Here is a 20,915-nt window from a genome sequence, read left to right on the forward strand (position 1 = left end):
ATAAAAGAGCTGCCAATATTCAGAAAGTGATGGGTAGGAAGGTGCTTTTGATCATTAAATTGATTACCTGCATGTCTTAAATAAATTAATTTGATAAACAAAAGAAGAGGTGTCTGCACATTTCCAGCTATTGTCTTTCCCTCCACTCATGCTGCAGCTGCAAATCAACAAAAGCAAGGGCAGGAGTGCCTTTTTTTCCTGCACTTGAAGTCTACTTTCATTCCAGCCATACACAAATGCCCAAATGTAGAAACTGACCCTGCATCTCCCAAGTACTTTATTGCAACCAAGAAGAGGCTAGCTATTGTGGAAGTCACATTTGCTGAAAATTCATATATTAAGCAGCAGTAGTTTTATCGTGTTTTGTATTATTATAGGCAGTGTGTGCAAATCTTTTTAAGTTTAGGGCAATCGAAACAGATTTTAACTTTCCATATAACTTTTAGAAGTTATATAGAATTTTTAGCCAAACCCCACAAAATGCAAAAAATTCTTTTAACATGGCAGGCTTTAAAGTAAGTCCTTGACATGCTCAGTTTGATAGATGTAAAGAATTTAGGTGGTTTTGAAAAACGCACATATAATTGTGTCACTCAAGTATTTTAAGCAAATTTAAAAGTCAGTATAGTTCTGTCCCTGCAGATTAGAAGAAAGGATGGCAGGTTTTGGTAGCCTGGGCAAGCTGGATAGGATGTGAGATCTCAGAAATGTCAGGAGGAGCATAAGGAAATGGCAAGTTTGCCTGTGCTGTGTGACCAAGCTGGCAGTGTGTCCTGTGTAGCATGATGTTGAAAAGTCCGGGTGTCACACTGTAGCCCAGGCATGGCTTAGAATCATAGAATATCCTGGGCTGGAAGAGACCCACAAGGATCGTCGAAGTCCAGCTTCTGGCCCTGCGCAGGACCACCAAGAATCCCACCATGTGCCTGAGAGCATTATCCAAATGCTTCTTGAGCTCTGGCAGGCTTGGTGCTGTGACCATTTCTACCTCCTTAACTTAGCTTCTTGTGGATGTGCTGGGGCAAAAGGAGTGTATAGCTTCAAGGGATTTTTTTTCCTCATATCTCTAAAGCCCCTGTGCAGGAAGCTTTGTGGGAAAATAAATGGCCTGAGAGTTATAATACTGATTATAAACCAGTTACTGCTCATAATAGTTCGTTTTTATAGTATGTTCTCATGGGGCTAAGGGCAGTCTTTGAAAAAGAACGATTGCAGTTCTGCTGTGTACTTGTCCAAAAGCTGTTCCTTTCTATGAAGGTTTGTTGGGGCTTTTTTGTTGTTATTATTATTAACAATTATTATTTTTATTAAAAATATTACTGTTATTGTTAATAACAGTATAAAATTAATATTGTTGTTATTATTATTGTATTATTATTATTGTTTGGGTTTTTTTCCAGTACTGAAGTGTGCGATCAATAATTGTCTTTCATTAGTCTTTTATTTCAGCAGATCATGCTTTACACTGTGGATCCCTGACAGTATTTTACCTTATTGCAGGAGGACTCTGCCCAGGGTCCAACGATCCCTGCCTGGAGAAGCCGTGTCCAGGGGACATGCAGTGTGTGGGGTATGAAGCCAACCGGAGACCGTTCATCTGCCAGTGCCCACCAGGAAAGCTTGGCGAATGTTCAGGTGCATGTCACAGCCATAAAGGGGGATATACTTGCACAATAAAGTGCTGCCATTCTCATTTTGTAGGCAGAGGTGCCAGTGAAGTCAACAGAAAATGCACTGCTTAACCCATCTCAGCACGGGCACTTGGTGTGTCTGTTTATAAGCCCTGTAAATACTTGTCTTTATAGCTATGGGGCTGTATGTAGACTCTGATCCAGTTTCTGTTTGGAAATTCCCACTGGCTTGCTTGAATACCAGCTCAGTAAAACAGGCTGCTGAGAAAACAGGATTTCTCCTAGAGAATGTTATGCCAGATGTTTTCCTGCCATGGGCAAAGCTCTGTAATTAATTCCTCTGCTTATTATTTAGATTACCAAAATTCCAACCTTTATTAATGAAAACACTACACTATCCCAAAAAAGAAAGTTTGAGGACATTTGTTAGTTCTCTGCATCTGTGTTCTTCCGTGGGATATGAAGAGCCAGGTGGATGGATGGCCAGTGAAGTAGTGCTTTCTGTTGACTTCAGGGAATCCCAGGCTGCAGGGCAGAGGATTTGTGCTGTTTGCCTGATGAAAGCACAGCAGATACTGGACTGTGGTCCTGGGCACTGGTTGCCGGGAACTCACTGTAAGGGTTTGGCTGACATCTGCCCACATGTAATTTTACACCCATAACTCAACTGCCTTATGTACAGGTGTGGTCATTTTTGACTCTCTCTGTTACCAGTGAGGGAAGACTGGTGCCTCCAGGAGTGTATAAGCTGAAATATGCTGAATACTTGGAGAAACCTCTTTGTTTTTTAAGTATGGAGAAATAGAACTTTCCTCTGTGCCCTGAAAAATAGTTAAAAAAAGGAAATGCAGAAATATTTTGTAGTAGATGACAGCTTTTTTTCTCTCATCAAAGATGGGGTTTATTTATTTCTTCCTAGTCATTCTCATTACCTTTATAAATTCTTCAATTATTTAACAGTTGAGGAGTTACTTCATGTATCACTAAAAGCACATGTGTCTTTTCAAAATGGTTGTTTCAGGCCACACTTCCCTTAGCTTTGCTGGGAATAGCTACATTAAATACCGTGTTTCTGAAAATAGCAAGAAAGAGGAATTCAAGTTGGCTCTCCGTCTGCGAACCCTGCAAAGCAATGGGATTATAATGTACACCAGAGCAAATCCCTGTATAATTCTGAAGGTAATTAAAATAACTTATCTTTTCTGCAGTTGTTTTTCTTGATTTTGTATTTTCTCTTGGCTCTTGATTTGGGGAATGCTGTTCTCATTTCAGCTGTAGATTGAGAAGATGAAGTCTGATTCTAACAGGGAAAAACAATTTCAACAACAGCAGCAACAACAACAATCAGAAAAGCAGCTTGTTAGTGGTACTTTACTTGGAAAATTCCCCACTGGGTGCTGTTCATTATAAGCACATTATGTGTGTCTGTGTGCAGGAGCCAGTCTGCACGAGATGCAAGATTTGGCCATTTATATGACTATGTAGTCAAAACGAAGCCTGCTGAAATTGCTGTTCTTCCCTTCTGTCCTGTCTGTGGTTAGAGGATATGCCCTCACTGTTAGCAATTTAATTCCAGGAACCAACTGCTTAGAACATGTCTCCTACTGAATGTGAAGGTCTCGGCACTCTGTGGATTAAGATTCTTTGTTGAGAGAGTCATGGGGTCAATGGAGATTGATACCAAATCAATACTTAATTGATAAGCTCTCCATGCAGTTTTATTCTTTTTTTTGGTTTCTGTGGAATGGCAAATAAAAGCTGGATGGAAAGGGAGTACTAGGCTCATCCAAGAGCCTGCACATATAGTATTTCTGCTATAGCCTCTAAGGTACAAAATGAAAACACTGACATCTGTAACTCAGCCACGTTCTATAATTCAGCAGTGGGAGAAATGGCACAGAGCGTTTTGTGTCTGTATTTGCAATCTTTAGGGTACTTTTGGCTGAATGCATAGGTAATGTTCAAGTGGCTAGATGAGTTATTAATGGGCAACAAATAATTTTACAGCTGTTAGACTGAAGTATTTCTTTCATGAGCAAGAGTACTGTCTGTCATTCACCAGGAATTGTAGGCATTATTCAGATTTGTACAAGACAATTAACCTCTGCTTTGAGATGCGTAGAAATGCAGTTTGAACTTTCAAACATATTTTTTTGTTTAAAGAAAAACCAACCAAACCTGCAGGTTGGAAGACCTTCTTTGAAGTCTTCATCATGCTTGCTCTTAGCATATGTAAGTAGGTAATTTTTGCAATTTTGTAATTTCAAAAAATACCTAGGAAAAAAACAAATGGCCCTGGTGGAAGGTGCCAGCTGAAAACAATAGGAGATAATACAGAGGTGGCCTGAATTGGAGTTAGAATGGTGATAGGAGAATTCATTTTGGTAGAGTTTTGTATATAAAGCTCTCATCATTAAGGAGCACAGCATATCCAGATCATAGACAACTGAGTGGAAATCTCCAGTTGAAGCAGGGAAATTTTGCCACCAAAATAGAAACGTTGATGCTACTACTGTTGCTACAAAAAAAAAAAAAAAAAGGCAAACACACAAAGAAAACCCAATAAATAAAAACCCCAAAACCAAATTAAAACAAACAAACAAAACCAATCCAGTAAGGGAACCCCTCATTGCAATCACCTGAATTGAGTTTTCACTTGTGAGGTAGGAATCATGTTTTCAGTCACCACTTCACATAATCACCTAATTATTTTGCTTTGAAAGATGCTGAGTTAAAAATAATACTTCAAGGAACAGCAACAAGAGTGGTGGTTATTGTGCTCCAATCTCAGTGAGCAACCTCCATGTCAAGCTGTTTTGCTTCCTAGGTCTAAGAAACAAAGAAAGAGAAAGTAGAGCTTCAGATGCGGCTGCTACCTCACGTATCCAATGAGTGAGGTCCGGGGTCGTATATGGATGCAAAGCCTCTGCTTTCTCCTATGCATTGAGCAGGGGAGGACATAGGGAATTACCTTCTCAAAGCCTCATGCTCAGCTTTTAAGTAGGGCAGGATTCACTGTTGCAGTGTGTATGTCCTTTTCCCAGGTCTGGCCCTGGGCTTCTGCATGCATGGGGTTTAAAGGAAGCAAAATCATTATATGCAGCGTAGTTTTTTAAGAAATGGTACCACTTTAAAGATCAGGAATTGTCAGAGTTTAGTTTGTGAAGGTCTGTTAGCCAGGAGTATCAGGCTAAGTTCTCACAAAAGTGCTCTGTGGCAGACAAATGGCATCATGCTCAAGGGATTCAGCCCTATCAGGTCTCTTCAGGGATGGCAGCTGACTCATGGACTGCACTTTGGGGATCCCTGACTCAGGTGTTTTCAAGTCAGTTACACTTGGACTTTCTAAACACACTTTTTTTTCATTAGTAAACCAGAAGTAAGGTTTCCTTTTTTTTGCTTTAACCAGGTACATATGGTGGGATGTAAGGAGGCGCTCAGAAATGAGGCTGTTAAGCAGATTAATTAGAGGTCTATAAATGTGAAGTTGTTATCATTTGAGCATTGCTTTCAATTAAATTAAACATGAGGAGAAGCTTTCCAAATAGAGGATAAAGGAAGAAATCCTGTGTTCTTTTGAGCACTCTGGCATCAGTCCAGCAAAGCACTTAATCACTTGCTTAACTTCCTGTATTTGAAAGCAATTGGAACTATTCACATACCTTAATTTTAAGCATCTACTTAAGTATGTGCTGGATTAGCACCAGAGGGCCCAGCACCATCACTGAGCTTCAAATGAAGGCGGAGGTAGAAGAAATTTAGACCCACAAGTTATGAACCGATGGGAAGACAGGCAGAAAAAACACCTGTGCTGTTGGGGCATACAGTGGCATTGATTGTTTTGAAGCAAGTCTCTACCATTGCAGTCTGTTTAAACATTAATGCTGCAATATGCTTTTCGGTGTTTAAATGACCAGCTTAATTTTAGGAGCTCACACATTCACAATAACTTCAGAGATGGAAATATTTCATAACCGTAACACAGTGTCCTTCCTGGATGAATAATCAATTCCGCAGAGCAAACTGCTTGTCTAGTACTTTGCTGCAAGCCTACCAGCTACACTGTATTGATATAATAAAATAAGGGTGGTTTTTATTCAGCTGTTTCAAATAAAGCAACTCATCCATCGATTTTGAGAGGTTGGCCTTTTTTTTTTGCTGCACACTCTTGCTTTTAAGACAATTGGAGCAAAATGAGATGCAGGTCAATGCTGGGTTTTTTTTCCTTAGGAAAGATTGCGTGTCCCAAAAACAGTATCACCATTTCCTTTTTACCTATGTAGCAGCCAACTGGGAAAAGTAAGATTTAACCACTTAAAGCATTACAAGGCTATTGCAGAAGAGAATTCAAATTTTTTTTTTTCCTCCAAGGAATATAATGGAGATTCATCTCATTTTGTGAAATTTTAAGGATTAAAGATAGGTAAAGAAAGACTTTCCCAGCATGCCGTAAATACAGCTGCTAAATGGTAAAAGGCAGGCATATGTTCTTCTGTCCACACACTTAATGGTAACTTTGTGTGGTTTAGTGAAGTACGTATTATACATTTTAATGCATTACTGCTGCATGGTTTATGCTGGATAAGACTGAAGCTTGGATATTATCCCAGTTGTGGCTGTAGTTGAAACAAGTAATATTTTAATTAAATACACCATTTTACACAAACTGACGTGAAATGCAATTCGGCTAACGAAATATTTCCCCAGATAGATTAGGAGGCAGCATGCTGTATCCATGGTGTTTGACTGCAGATGGACTGTGCGAGCTAGAGGTGGTCTCAGAAGAACCATTTGATCATTTTATTACCTGTGTTGATACACAAATATGGATGTTAGCCAAACATCTTAGCCAGACTAATACTCTAATATAATTTACAGTGTGTGTTTGGCTCCATTCTGCTCACTGAATGAAATTGTTGAAATGTAGCAGATTGCATCAGCTTTTGGAGTCTTCTCTGTTCTTTTTACTTCTCTACAGGTGAGAAATCCTGTGGCATATATGCTTAAGTTTACATTAACCTCCCTGTCATTGTTGTTATAACTGAGCCTAGAAAACTCTGGGAAGTGGAAGCTTTGTGGGAATTTTCTGCCCAGCTAGGATGAAGCAGTGTCTCTCTGCTTTCATGGTGCAGAGGGTCTCTGCTGATGCCATGGGCTGCACTGGTGAGGGGCTGCACAGTTTGCATGTCTCTGCTGTGAGATGGAACAACTCAGGCTCTCTGCTGTCTTGCACTACAGAGATGGATAAAAAAAGCAATGCCACACATTCAGTGCTGGACTGACAGTCTGATGCTACCGACTCTCAACTAGACCAGCCATCATCCCACTGAGGTTAATGTCTGGGTAACTGCTGAGCCTGGACAAGAGCCTGGATATTCATTGGACGTCCATACTTTTTGCTTGAATGTCCCTAAGTTAGCTTGAAGTTCAGCTTTTCTTGGTACCGAGGTCCAGGCTATAATCAAAAAACCCTCTCTGAGGATTGAGCAGTGACCCTGACATCTCAGTGGTTACAAGGAATCACAGGAACACCAGGGATTAATTGCTGAATGATGGTTGAATTCTCTGCTCTTAGGAGTGGGGACAGCAATTTTACCTGTTAAGTGGAAGAACCTTCTCCTCCCTGCCCGGCCAGTCTAGCTGCTAAGTAGTAAAGAGTGGAGCCCTTTGCAGCATCTACTCCTTGCCAGTTCTTCCTATTCATCCTACTCCTCCTTGAGGTCCATAGGGGGATGAATATTTCCTCCCAGCCCCTCTACAGCAAGGCTGTGACCATCTGATTAATGAAAGTACTTTCATGGTCCCATTGCTAGGGGTATCTGGGCATGTCACACAGTCTTTAATGTATGTATCCATAAAGCAGTGGTGTGAGGTAGGGAAATGACGTTACCCTTCTTTTACTGCTGGAGACCTGAAACTAATGGCTTGCTTGAGATCTCAGAGGAAGAATGTTGCAGGGTGTGGATTCCCATGCAGATCTGTCATGTCTTAGGCTAGTACTGTAAGCATCAGACCATCCTTTCCGTCTTTCACTCTAGGTAGAGGTTACTCGTGTTTCTTCAATAACAGGAAGGAAACTTAACCCTTCAGACAATATATATTTACTGTGTATGTCAGATCATCTGCTGGTAAAAAGAAATAAAAGTGGATGAGAAAGATGTATAAAACATATTTTAATGGCAAATCTTTTAGATCATAGTTTCCTGTATACAAATGGTGTAATATTTATCCCAGGTGCTCAAATGTGGTGTTGTATTTATAAAGATAATTGGAAAAACATGTTCTGTGAGTAAGAGTAATAGACATGCAGGCCGTAGGTCCTTCAGGGCATAAGTAGTCATAGGGGAGGTATATGTATATTATACACAATCAGTAGAAGAGTTTCCATAGGAAAAAGCCTTTTGAGTAAGCAGCGAGTTATCTGCTTATCCAATGATGGCTGTTTTTCAAAGTGTAATATGTTGGCATGCATTCTTCTGTTTGATTTGTATTCCTGGTGAGACAGACCACACTTTCTGAGCAGCACCTTCAGGGTTTTTGGACTATTTTGTTGCACATGGGGGAAAGAAACTATTGCTCCATCTCTGGAGAGAAAAAATTCTCTGCTTATCAGGGCATCTTGTTTACCAGGATTCCTCCTGAGAGTATGCTTTAACAGACCCAATTTCAATCTACAGAAACTGTTTACGGCTGAATTTTGATTCCTGTAAGAAAATGGTTTTTAGTGAAAAATGATCCAGATTCATTATTCTACACATCCATTAGCCTTATTTGATTGCGCTGTAGGAGTACCAAGCAACATCCATCCCTTAAGCATGTATTTGCAGTCATAGATCTGATTTCTTCTCAGTTTCATTATAGCCTACAGATCAGGGACTTCAGAACAGCCAGTTGTTCATAGCAGGGGCTAATTCTAGCTCCTTCCCTTGGCTCCTTCTACGTGTGTATTCATTTCTCTACAGCCCTTCATACCATGCAGACTAAGTGGGCAGATGGAATCTACAGGGAGCTTGCTCCATGCTTAGCACCTCTGTGTCCTCACTGCCAAGCAATTGCCGAGCAGAGGAGGGGTGTGGTTTATACCCTGATTGCCCAGTGTGTCTTGGCTTGAGGTCCAGTTCAGATTCAGCCAGTCAAGAAACCAAGCATTTGCAAAGGAGGAGGAAATCCAGGGATCTACCCATCTCAAGATTTTACCCTTAGCTTTTCTCCAGGTAGTTTTGTCAGCCTCCAAGGACATAAAATGCTGATAATGACACAACAGCACAATCTGCTCCTGTAGATTAAGAGTTTCCCATTTACCTTCAAGCCACATCAGGGAGCCTGGCTGAGAAAGAGTTTGAGCATGCAGTCACATGCCAAGGGATGTCTCTAGCTAACAAGACTATTCATGCTAGAAATGGCCAAAAATGGCCAAAGGCAGATGCGCGCACTGCAGCGTCCTCACATCTGCATTCACCATGCCGGTTCAGCAGGCCACCAAAGCTCTGTGGGGCTCTTGCATTTACAGCTGTGGCAACTCTGCTCTCACTGGGGGGAGCAGTCAGACTCTGTAACAGATACACCAGTGAGAGGACAATGTGAGCTGCCTGGAAGGATGAAAAATGACACAGCATCTGAACTTTTCAGGGGGATAAATAATGTGACAGAACTGTCTTGAAATGGGATTTGCAGAAATAAATACTTCCTAGAGCTTCCTAGAGCATGACATAAAGGTAAAATACTTGCAAGAGCTTTCAGAGAACTTGAATCCAATTAATGTGTCATAAGAAGTTATTTCCAACCTTGTCAGCCATTTTAAACTTACTTGCCATCTGTTAGAGAAACCTAAAATCTTTGGGTAAAATGCTAATCAGGAAAGCAGCGCTTCCTACCTATTCCCTCACTTTGCCTGCACCAGCAGAGTAGCACAGATTTTCCCTTTGTGAGGACTTGGGATGGGTGAGGGAAAGGAGGGAGAGTGAGAAATCCCCTACAAACTCTCTAAGTCCATGAGCTCAGCATAAATACAAGGAAAGAAAGGAAAGTAAGACCCATCTTATGTCATCTATGAGGTATACACAGAGCAGGTTGTGTAGCATCTTTGGGAAATAACTGACTTTTGGTCAACCAGTATCTTACTGTTGTAATTAGAGAAGCTGAACTTAGGATGTTTAGGGACAACTCCACACCTCATTGAGATGCTCTTAAAGGTTACAGAAGCACAGGATGTTTGCATGATCAGAGTACCTAACATCACCAGCTGAAAGCGTGACCATTGACTTCGCCACAAGCCTCTCAAAGACTGAGAGGTGATCCTGTGCCCTGACTGTCCTTTTGGTGACGTCAACCACTGGGAGCAGAATCAAAGCTCTTGGACTTGCTGAGAAAGACACAGCTGTTCAAGAGCAGAATAAGGGTCCTCAAGTCCATATCCTGTTCAATAAAACATATAATTATCCCAGGTTTTGCCTGTGTTCTGCACTCATATGATTTTCTATATTTTCAGTTTTCCTGCAGTAGTTGGCTTTGGGCAAATGCAAAGTAAGCTGATATTTTCCACTTTATATTTTTTTTGCTGATGATAAAGGCACAGTTTTTTGCTATTTTAGTGTCATGTGGGAGAGCAGCTTTAACAGTGTGCAGAGACTGTCTAGAAGTTCTCTGTGCTTCCAGATTCTCTGCGAGAGCATATTCTGAGACAGCTAAGTGCCTGAAGCGGTTTGATTTCTGTTTTCCTCCTGCAGATTGTCGATGGCAAACTCTGGTTCCAGTTGGATTGCGGAAGTGGCCCAGGAATCCTGGGAATTTCTGGCAGGGCCGTTAATGATGGAAGCTGGCATTCGGTCTTCCTGGAGCTGAACCGCAATTTCACGAGCTTGTCCCTGGACGACAGCTACGTGGAGCGCCGCAAGGCCCCCCTCTACTTCCAGACGCTCAGCACAGACAGCTCTGTCTACTTCGGCGCCCAGGTCCAAGTGGATAACATCCGCAGCCTGACTGACAAGAGGACAACGCAGGTCCTGAGCGGCTTCCAGGGCTGCCTGGACTCAGTAGTCCTAAATAACAATGAGCTGCCCCTCCAGAACAAGCGCAGCAGCTTCGCAGAAGTGGTTGGCCTGACGGAATTGAAACTTGGCTGCGTCCTTTATCCCGATGCCTGTGAGAGACATCCCTGCCAGAACGGCGGCACCTGTACTGCCGTGCCATCTGGTGGTAAATGTTTTCATTACTTTGTGGGCTTCCCCCTCCCCATTTCCCTCTGTAATTTATTGCCAGAGATGGTTTTATGCAGCAACATGCTTGAAAAATCTCATGAACTCTATAAAACTCTGATAGGTATTGCAAATTGGGTAAAAGCTGTTTGCTCTATAAATAACAGTGAAATGGTGCCCCTTCTTATTGCATTAGTGTTCCAGGAGGAAATTGATTTATTGGCTGTTAGGATAATCCTATTTCTATAGAAACCAATAGAATTACAATTACTGTAATGTTCAGCTGGATTTTTCAGGATCCATTTACAGCATCCTTACAGCACTGAGGGCTGTACACAAAGATGGTGATTTCAAACGTCCATCACAGAGGCAACAGCGGTGTTGCCTTACTCTGTTTCCAAAGCTGTCACAAATAATTACTGAGCTGTCCACAAACACCTTCGTCCTTTTATAAGTGAGTAATTTGATTACATGTCTGCATTGAAAATAGCAAGTTGGGCCCATTATAAACCCCTCCTGAACTGTATTTTACAGCTTTCTTGGAGGCCTGAGTGCTCTAAGGTCTAAGTAATATTATCCAAATTTTATAGAGCATTGATTTAAACTGTGCTTGTGTTGGAGTTTCCTATCCAGTGGTTATGTGGTGGTTTGTGTGATTTGATACCAGTGACTTACTGCAGTGCACAAGTTACCAGAACAGTCAGCACGTTAGCAAGAGAAAAGCAAATGGCACATAGGTAAAACATTCCCTCTCAGGCAGTTCTCTCTCTGCAGTGTAGGAGTTTCCCTTCCAGTTGCCCATACTATATTAGCGTGCAGCATTGCACACCTTTTCTGGCAGAATAAAACTTCCTCTGAAAAGGAGGGTGCTCAACAGAGAGGTTTTCTGCAAGTTCAGAGCTTTCCATCCACTTACTGTCAGTGGGTTTTGGTCATGGTTCCCTAGGAAAGTTCCCGCTAAACTCTTGTTTTATGGAGCATTTAACCACTGTCCCAGGGCTTTCTGCTTTAATGTATCCATGCAGTTCCCTTGCATCCATACTTATTATTTCTGTTTTTCATTAGTTCAAGATTGGCTCTCATATTTCCTTTCTGGGTCCCCTCCACCGTGCAGATTTTCTAAACCTAAACTTCTGATCGGTTCAAGACCGACATGTGGAGAGATTAGAGCAAAACTGTGATAAGTTTCTCAATTGTATAGCCCCACCCTTATAAAGTAAGTCCTGACAATGTGGATTTGTCCTTGCTGGGCTGTCTCAGCTAGCATCCCCTCTGGATCTTTGGCTTTGATTCAGCCACCTCTTTTCCCATGCTATCACAAATGATGCATCAGGGATGCTGTCGGCTTTGTTGTTGATGGAAAGAGATGGGAGGACAGTTGGGAGGAATGAAGCACAGCCCTGGCAATCCAGGATGTGCTGTGGGGCATGAGGAGAAATGTTGCTGCGTGTGTGTTTGTCCTTAAGTGTCTTTATTTACCAAGAGAAGGAGAGAAAAGGAGGGCTGCACAACAAGGGCAAAAGAAAATCTTCCTGAAACAGAACGATGCTGCAACCACTGGAAGAATTGCTAAGGATGATTACTGAAATTCCAGGAAATATGGCGATAGGATGTACAGGAACATATGTGTGATGGCTTTGATTCAGAGTCCATACTTACTAAATGGGGTTAACCATTCGCCTCACATCCTAGGAAACATGAGAACAGCTCCTTCTATTGTGAGTCTACTTACAGTATTGCTCAGCAATCTCATGATGAGTAAATTGAAACCTTTCTAACAAAACTCTTTACAGTAATTCTTTTTTTTCCCAGCTCCATGTGCATGCCAATTCAAACTGAGGGGAGACACAGGGTAGGGGAGAAGTGGCACTGAAGTTTGGACCCATCTTATTACTGGAATGGCAAATACCATTTTCATGTCAACAAAATTCTCTGCTGGAAAGCAGTCCCAGAACTGATTTAACTTGCCTGGTTCCTGCCTCGGCAAGGGGCATGTGCCCTGCAGGGATGTTTTGGCTGCCTGCCGTCAAAAAATCTGTTTGGTGTTTTTACTGTCTCAGCAGTGTGTGTAAATAAAGGATTGTTATAAAGCCATAATTCCAGTGCAGTGGGCCCTGACTGTATGTCGGTGGTTCTACAGCCCAGCCCATAAGGAGAAGGCATGGGCATTTGTGCTTCCACTAGGCAAAGCAATTCTGTTGTTAGTGTCCTCCATATGCAGAAAGGCCATGTAATTAAATTTAAAAGCACAGGAGTCCAACAGCATTGCAAATCCTAGATGCAGAGCTACAAATGGTAATGTGCATTTAAGAACCATCAAGCATTGCACTTGCTGACATAGATGTGAGAAGCTGACTTCCATTTAAAATGGAAAAAAAACCCTGTTCATTTTTTAAAGAATTTTCTTAGAATGAAAACAGCAGTTTTTTTCTCTTTTGGTGAGGGGAAGAATGCAAAAATACACAATGCAAAGGTCCTTTTCCCAATTGCAGGGCATTCAGTAGCATCAGGATCTCTTGACTAGTATTTTCTATGATATTATCATCCTTTTTAAGTTTGTGGAGAATAACGTTCCTTTTCCTAAACAGAGAGTACTTGGCATAAGATTTGTTTTAATAAATACATCCACTAATTTAAATTTTACAAAGCAGATTTCATATACTATTAACATCCTTTTTGTTATGGACAACCTACTGTGTTTTACAAGAAAATTAGGAGAGAAAAAAAGAAAGCTGAGATTTATAGCTACCTTAAGAAGAAAACAGTCAAGCAAAGGTTACGCAACATTATAACATGAAAGAGTTGCTGGCTACATACCAGAAGTTAAAGAGGCCATGTCTAATTTACATATAATTTGCATAAATCGAACATCTACGACACAAACCTCTATAACAGTGTTCCTGTTGTGAAATCTTCCTTTCAGTAGAAGTGCCTGCTGCCCTGCTTGCCATTAATAAATACCTCGATTACCTTTTTCTTCATCTTGTGGTTATGGGAATAGGGTCACATCGTGGCCTTGTGTGGGGAATTGCTAAGGCAGTGCTCTGTCTGCATTAGCATATGCATCATGTATGTGTCCGTGCTGCTGCTGTTATGGTTTGGATGGATGCATTCCCAGCGGCTTCGAAGCGCCTGCTGCAGGGCAGGGGTGGCACAGGGCTAAGCTAACCCGCGCTGGCTCTTTCTGCCTGACCTCTCTGCATATGGAGCAGGGCAGAATGGGGATGTCAGCCTGTGCAAGAGAACACAGACAGCACAGGTGAGAACTCCAAGAGTACTGAAAAGACTCTCTGCTTTCAGACTCTGGTTTCTGAGCAGCAGAAAGCGACCATGACAGGAACCTCTGCTCTCATGGCAGCAGTGGTTGCCCAGTGATGCCAGTGGTTCAAGAGGAGGGACTGCGCATCCAGAGGCCCCATGGGGAGATCCAGTGCATGTTTAAATAGGGCTGGCAGATGAGAACTCACTCGGTCTGACAGCTCAGGAGACTCGTAGCAGAAAGATACATATTCAGTTTTAGAATAATTTTACTGGAAGACAGTGGAAACCACAGCCCTGAAGTGTAGGCCACATTCTTCCAGACTTTTCAGTCCCTATCCATAAGTATGGGTCAGTAAAGCTATTTTTAAAGAAAGTTAGCATTTTGAAACCTGACAAACAGCGTGACTTTCAGAAACAGCTTGGCTCTTCAAACTGAAATTTCCCAAGAAAATTCAACCAAGTGTTTAAAGTGTGGTTAAGCTGAAAGCTGCTGAATATGAGGTCTTAAAATGGGAAATGTCACACAACCTTAATAATAGTGTGGCACTTCCAGGGCTGCCAGTAGTAAATGTATGTTTATCTGCATGAGTAACAGCATGAGCAATCTCAGCAATAGAAAGATTTATTGTAATCACATGCCAAGACTGCACCAAGGTTTTCAACCACAGAAAGAAACCTCATGCTTGTAAAGCCTGCAATTATAAGTATAGTTACTTCCTTTTAATTTGATCAGTCCTATATACATCTGGCTTTGATTAAAGTAAATGGCTTATATGAGTAGGCGATTTTATTTGAACGTGAAGCATTTGAGTGGAAGTATCTACTGAGTCAAGGACTCAGTGGGCAGAGCATGAGGACTCAAAGCCATTGCTTTCCCCACTCTTCACTTTTTCTTCTATTCTTTTTTTTCTTTTTTCATGAACAGAGTTATAATCCAAAGGGAGGAGAAAATACAACATGGCACTTGGGTGGTGGGTTAATACATGTTTTAAATGCTGTTGGCAGCACGGCTGGTTTTGATGATCAGGTAGTTCATAAGAAATAAATAAGGGAAAAATTAGTGTAATAATACCATGGAACTGGCCTGGTCTTACTAATGTTCTTGATCTTGCTTTTTCACACACACAAACAACCCAACATACTGTGACGTGAGTATACCAAATGCACATCAATTAATTTTTGAAAGCTTTTCAGAAATTTTGTTGGTGTTTAATCTTTTTATAGCTATGATTATAGGCATCTGGTTTTAAATTCACACTTTCAAAGCACATCCATGCCAATCCTGTCATAGAAAGCACTGGTTCAGCAAAGACTGAGGTTCATTTTCATACCAACAAGTGGCAAGAGGCAATCAGCTGTTTGAAGACAGATAAATTAAATCTGGAGTGGCAGGACTGTGTATGGCTGAAGAACACACACTTCTTGAAGGTGGCCTGGTTTGCCTATAGACCTACCAAAATACAAATGCTGGGAGAGGTCCTCTTCACCTTCAGTATTTCTCATCAGTTAGCTTGCTATGTAACACTGTGTGGTCAATGCCAAAGGCAGGGCTGTTTCTGGATGTGGAGTTTGTCAGGTCTAGCTGCACAGCAAGGAGAGAAACTACACAATGGAAAAGCCAAAGCACGTTAACAGATAAAAGCCAGCCTCTCTTGCATGGGATAAATAGAAACAGGAGCATGCACATGTTCAGAAAAAAAAAAAAAATTGGCAGCAGTTCGGAGCATCCTCTTTAATAAAGCCAAGTAAACCTTAGGATAGACAGACATTCAGATGCTCAGGCTGGAACACTACCAGCAGAGATGTTTGCTACATAACGACACCCCATCTGCTGGTGGCACCGTGCCTGCCTTGTGCCACTGCCTCGGCTTCTTAAGTGCCAAGTAAGCATAGGTATAGGCAGGGAGCCTGTGTAGTGTCCTGGCTTACTGCATGTTGCTCTTCAGTAAGGTCTGGGATGAAAAATACCTTTTCTTCTGGATAGGGACATGCCAAGAGAGCAGTGAGAGGAACTGTTTGAGTCACAGTGAGAAGGTAAGATTTAATTTCATAGTTTACTCAGTACTCAGACGGGTGGAGGAGCATGAGAGAAGCCTTATAAAACAACCAGTAAGCCCAAGACAATGTGTAGACCTATGTCTACAAAATGTTTTAGGTCGTGAATGACCTTTGATGCGAATCTTCTGATCATCATCTCTCCCTGTGCTTCACTTCCCACTGTGGAGAGGCAAGGTCTCGGAGGGCAGGACCAGGCTGAGTTGGAAGACAGCTGGTCCCAAAGTCCTGAGCTGCATGCACTGAGGATGCTGGGTCCTCAGCACCAGCTCTTCGGCTCCGCAGACCCACTGATGCTGCTCTGCAGGACTTGTTAATGTAGATACAACCTAAAAAGGCTGTATTGTTGCTCATAGCTTGTTGTTGCTCTTAGGTCAGCTGTTGGTACATGCTGCTATGGCACATGCTGAGAATGTTGTGGTCCCACCCTAGAAGCATTGCAGAGGCATTTTCCAGATTTTCCTATCTTTTTCCACTGATTTCCTCTGAAGAAATACTGTGGTGACATCACAAAATTTGCTGCCTTGGAGAATGCAGATCAACATTTCTGGGAATGAAATATTCATTCCTCTTGGAGGAAACTCAGATGGGCTGTATCATCTTAAATAGTGATGAATTTCTAAGACTTCAGTGCTTTCATTTTAAACAGGATCAAGCCCTACATTTTTTAAAAGAGTTTTTTCATCCCTTGGTGAGAGAACAGGGCACTGAGCCTTTTCTCATGCTTGAATGTGAGAAGTTTGCTTGTTGTTCTAACCAGGAGGGAAGAAATGGATGGTACATTACCAGGATATTAAATTAAAAGCATAATAAAAATTCTTTATTGGACCCAAGATGCACTCCCTGCCAGAAGGGTTTTCTTTACAATTTACCTTTGTCCACAGCCATGTGGCTAAAGTGTGCAGTAGCAGGCAAAATTACAGCCTCTGCTGAGAGGTTTGGAGAAGGATTAAAGGTCTGGCTGGTCTTCTGGCTGAGCTGCTATATGCTGTCTACTGAGCCATCATATCAGCTCTTCTCTTCCCTACTCCATGAATTTTGACATATGCTTTGCTGTGTTGGAGACCTCCCGGGTGAATGCTCTGCAGCTCTGAGCATGTGTGTCCCGTGTCTTTTGCCAGTGGCTTGGACTTGGCAGGTGTATGGCAGGGAATCCAACAAGAGGAAACACCAGTAATAAATATGGTAATTTAACACTGTCTTGTTTTAGTGCCTTTTTTATTTCTACCTTTGATACTTAGAATCTATAGTGAATACTGTAGTCTTCTAACATCTGATGTGCGTTCCACCATCATTAAATCAAATTTGGTGAAAAACGTAGGCTTTCAGAAGCGGACTTCTATTTTGGTCCTGTTTGTCCACTGCTGGACAGGGCTCTGACCCATCTGGTGCATTCAATTTCATCTCGTCTTAGGATAAAATGCATAAATCCATGTTCCTTTTATTGTTGGTGGTAAAAGTGTCTTTTTAAATCAAATCAATACTTCTCAAGTTTTCTACAATGAACAAACGTAGAAATATGTTACAGAATGAGAACCTAGAACTTAGCTGAAACAAACATGAGGACATGTAAGTGGTTTAAAGGCTTTGTCCTACAAATGATTGGCACCTAAGAACTTAGTTAAAAAACAACAGAAACTTGGCTTTTAGCATCACTTTAGAGTTATGAATGTTTATAAAATACCAGATAACACATATAATCTGTTGTTATATAAGGCAACAGAATTGATTATGAATAAAATGGTTTATATTTGAATTGAACATTCTCCTTTCATTTAAACTCATTTGGACTGTAAAAAACATATAAAACATTACTGTAAATTTTTGGACTATAGATGTCACTGTTCAGTCATAAAAAGGGAGCCCTGAAACAGCTTTATTTATTCATGGCTGTGAATTCTACCTACAGTCACAGGTGTGTAATTCTTCAGACCCAGATCTCTATAGGTCCAGAAAGCTGTTCACATTGTCTGAGTGAGATATTTTTAAGACACAAAAAGAAATAATCCCATCCTGCTGATGCTGACTAAACGTGCTTTCTGGGAAGCCCAAAAGTTGAATTATTTATCTTCTTAACTCTGTAACCTTGGAAAGATCAGTGTATCTGTCTCCCTTGTAGTAGGACAGTGAAACAGCATGATATTTGATTATCTATTTCATTTATCTTCAATTAAATAGTATTGGACTCTTAACGGAGTATGCCAGCAAGTCTGGTTCCAAGTTTATTCTGAAAAGCCTGTCCTCATGAAAGAATTCAATTAGAGTAACTGAACAAGGTGAATTGAACCGTATAGGACATAAAAGATGTGGGAGTCTAGATGCAGAATTGCTTTTTCTTTATGCCTCCACTGGGCTTTTCCGTATTGTTTCCATGAAATTCTTTTCCTTGTAACTGTGCTGGAAATTCCTGCCATGTTTGCAGAAAGAGTAACTTTTAAAACAATTGTTTGGGGTTTTTTTCCATATGTATAGATATAGAAAGTTTTTAAAAATATGTTTTAAAGGCTCACCACTGACAGATGATACTTCCACTACATCAGCTTGATTGCCAATAATTTTGATGCTGAATTGAGTTGTGCTCAACCATTTCAGCTCTAACTGCAGCTGTATTAATGGCAGGAAGGTTCCTTGTTTCGGTTGCTTAATGTGCTACATTCAGTAACTATGTGAACCCCATAACTGGATCTTGAACCTTGACTGCACATCTGTTTAGGACATTTGGATTGTGTAAAGAGCTTTTTAAAAGATCGGCCAAAGTTTTTTTACAGACGTCCAGGAAAATTTGCTAGCTTGACAACTCTAACTTAGGAGTCTTCTTTTTCCAAGGATCATCTCATGGTTTTCACAGCCTACATGTTCTGTGCTCTTTTCAAGCAAAAAAGCACTCAGATTTCCATATCCAGTTCACAACCTTAAGTGATGCACTGCCTCACAGGATTTCTTTGTGACCTTAAATAAGGCTTTTATTAATGGCACTATGCCATATGAAATCGCAAGGAGAGAAGGAAAAAAGAAATTTGTCATTTGATACTTGGCAGGGTGAACTGATGTATTTAAAACTTTTTTTTTTTTTTTTTTTTTTTTTTTTTTTTTTTTTTTTTCTTTTGATTCTGCTCCTGTGTTGGCAAAAAACAGAAATGGGACTTCAATCCCTGACAGGGTCCCCCTCCACTTGAGTGTTGTTATGTCTGATGTATTGCAGTCAGTGATTAATCAGAATTTGATAGCACACACATAATCAGCTCTGATTAGGGCTGGTATTGCCCAGGTCAGCTGGTATTTTGAAGTTTATAGTTTCTGCCTTGATGATGCACTTTATAAAACTGGTGTTTTATTACTGTCACATCCCCACTGTGTCGTCCTTGTAAAGGGCAGAGGTGGAAAAGCTCTCAGCTGATGTATTTGTTCCTCAGCGAGGCCCCAAAGGAGAATAGACTGCCGCTATCAGCAAACTTTTTCAAAAATGTTGGGAAATACATCCTTGATCTAGAATATTTCTTGTTACAAAAGATGTTCATGGATAATGTTTATTCTTACCTGAATCATGACAATTAGGATGGTCTGGGCTGCAGCAAGTCTTCTGGTCCCTGGTTGTAGACATGAGCTCTGATTGTCTGGGCATCTCAGATAAACAAACTCTTGACTAGCATTAGTGTGGACCACATGGACAGACCAGAATGAGTGTAAGCATCCCCTGGCCCCCACAGTACAATTTACTTTTCAGTGTAAAGCAGCCAAATGGCTCCTCTTGCTTTTAGACAGACTCAGTGGTAGGAGTCTAATTTCCCTCTCTCTGTCCCTCACCTCCCAGGGTACCATTGCAATTGCCTCTCCCAGTTTACAGGAAGGAATTGTGAGTCAGAGATCACAGCCTGCTTCCCAAATCCTTGCCGGAATGGAGGCTCATGTGATCCCATCGGCAATGCTTTCATCTGCAACTGCAAAAATGGCCTGACAGGAGTAACGTAAGTGTCCCTCCCCAGGTGGGCATTGGGAGCTTTTTGGCTCAGTGATGGTGGGTTTTTTGATCAGGCATTTTGTACCCAAAAGCTATGGTTCACCTTGCAAAAAAAAAACCCCCAACCTCAGCACTTATTCCAAGTCTAAGCTAATGACAGCTGAGAAATCCCTTTGATTTCTCAAATCTGAGTCTTTCATGCTCAGAAATGTTTTTTCTGAACTCACCCTCCTAAATTGTTGATTCAGGATGTTATCTCGATACAGTTTTCTCTGAGAAATACCTGTCTAAGTGTTGCCAGCTTTTTATCTTGTAAAACCTGTGGAAGCTGCTGTGTAATCTTTGTTTTGAAAATGGATCAATTATTTGGTCACCTTATCCCTGACATAAAAGGCTAATTTATTGCAGTCATTTTTTAAAATCCCTACCTTGATCATATACTTGGTGTAGACATAGAAAATCATGACCTGCCCATCAACATGCTTTTTTTCTCATCTGGTTTGTCTACTGTTTGTATTTTTTCCTCTGCATTTTGCTACCTCTGATTCTTTCCAATTCTCCTCTCTCTTTATGGTTCCTGTTCTTTTTTTTCCTCCACCTCTCTAATATTTGTTTATTTTATCTCCAGACCTAAATAATTTTACGTAGTCAATATATCCTTCTCTTCTCTTCTCTTCTCTTCTCTTCTCTTCTCTTCTCTTCTCTTCTCTTCTTCTCTTCTCTTCTTCTCTTCTCTTCTCTTCCATAAATACTCTGATTTTTTTACTATCTTTTTTCTCAACAATCTTCTCCTTGAATCCTCCTCTAATATTTTGT

General features: G+C 41.1%; 1 protein-coding gene across 4 annotated transcripts in view; it reads left to right on the forward strand.

Moving 5' to 3' along the window:
• Positions 1 to 20,915, forward strand: part of FAT3 (FAT atypical cadherin 3) — a gene marked incomplete at both ends in the record, with an annotated part of 308,065 nt that overhangs the window by 275,895 nt on the left and 11,255 nt on the right. For all 4 annotated transcript variants that reach the window (XM_082279046.1, XM_082279048.1, XM_082279047.1 and 1 more), the window contains 4 exons: positions 1,501 to 1,635; positions 2,653 to 2,810; positions 10,358 to 10,826; positions 19,953 to 20,106. In XM_082279046.1, the coding sequence (XP_082135172.1) occupies positions 1,501 to 1,635; positions 2,653 to 2,810; positions 10,358 to 10,826; positions 19,953 to 20,106 (916 nt within the window). The remainder of the gene's footprint in view (positions 1 to 1,500; positions 1,636 to 2,652; positions 2,811 to 10,357; positions 10,827 to 19,952; positions 20,107 to 20,915) is intronic.

This window comes from Coloeus monedula (genome assembly GCF_965178545.1).
Source record: "Coloeus monedula genome assembly, chromosome: 3".
NCBI lineage: Eukaryota > Metazoa > Chordata > Aves > Passeriformes > Corvidae > Coloeus > Coloeus monedula.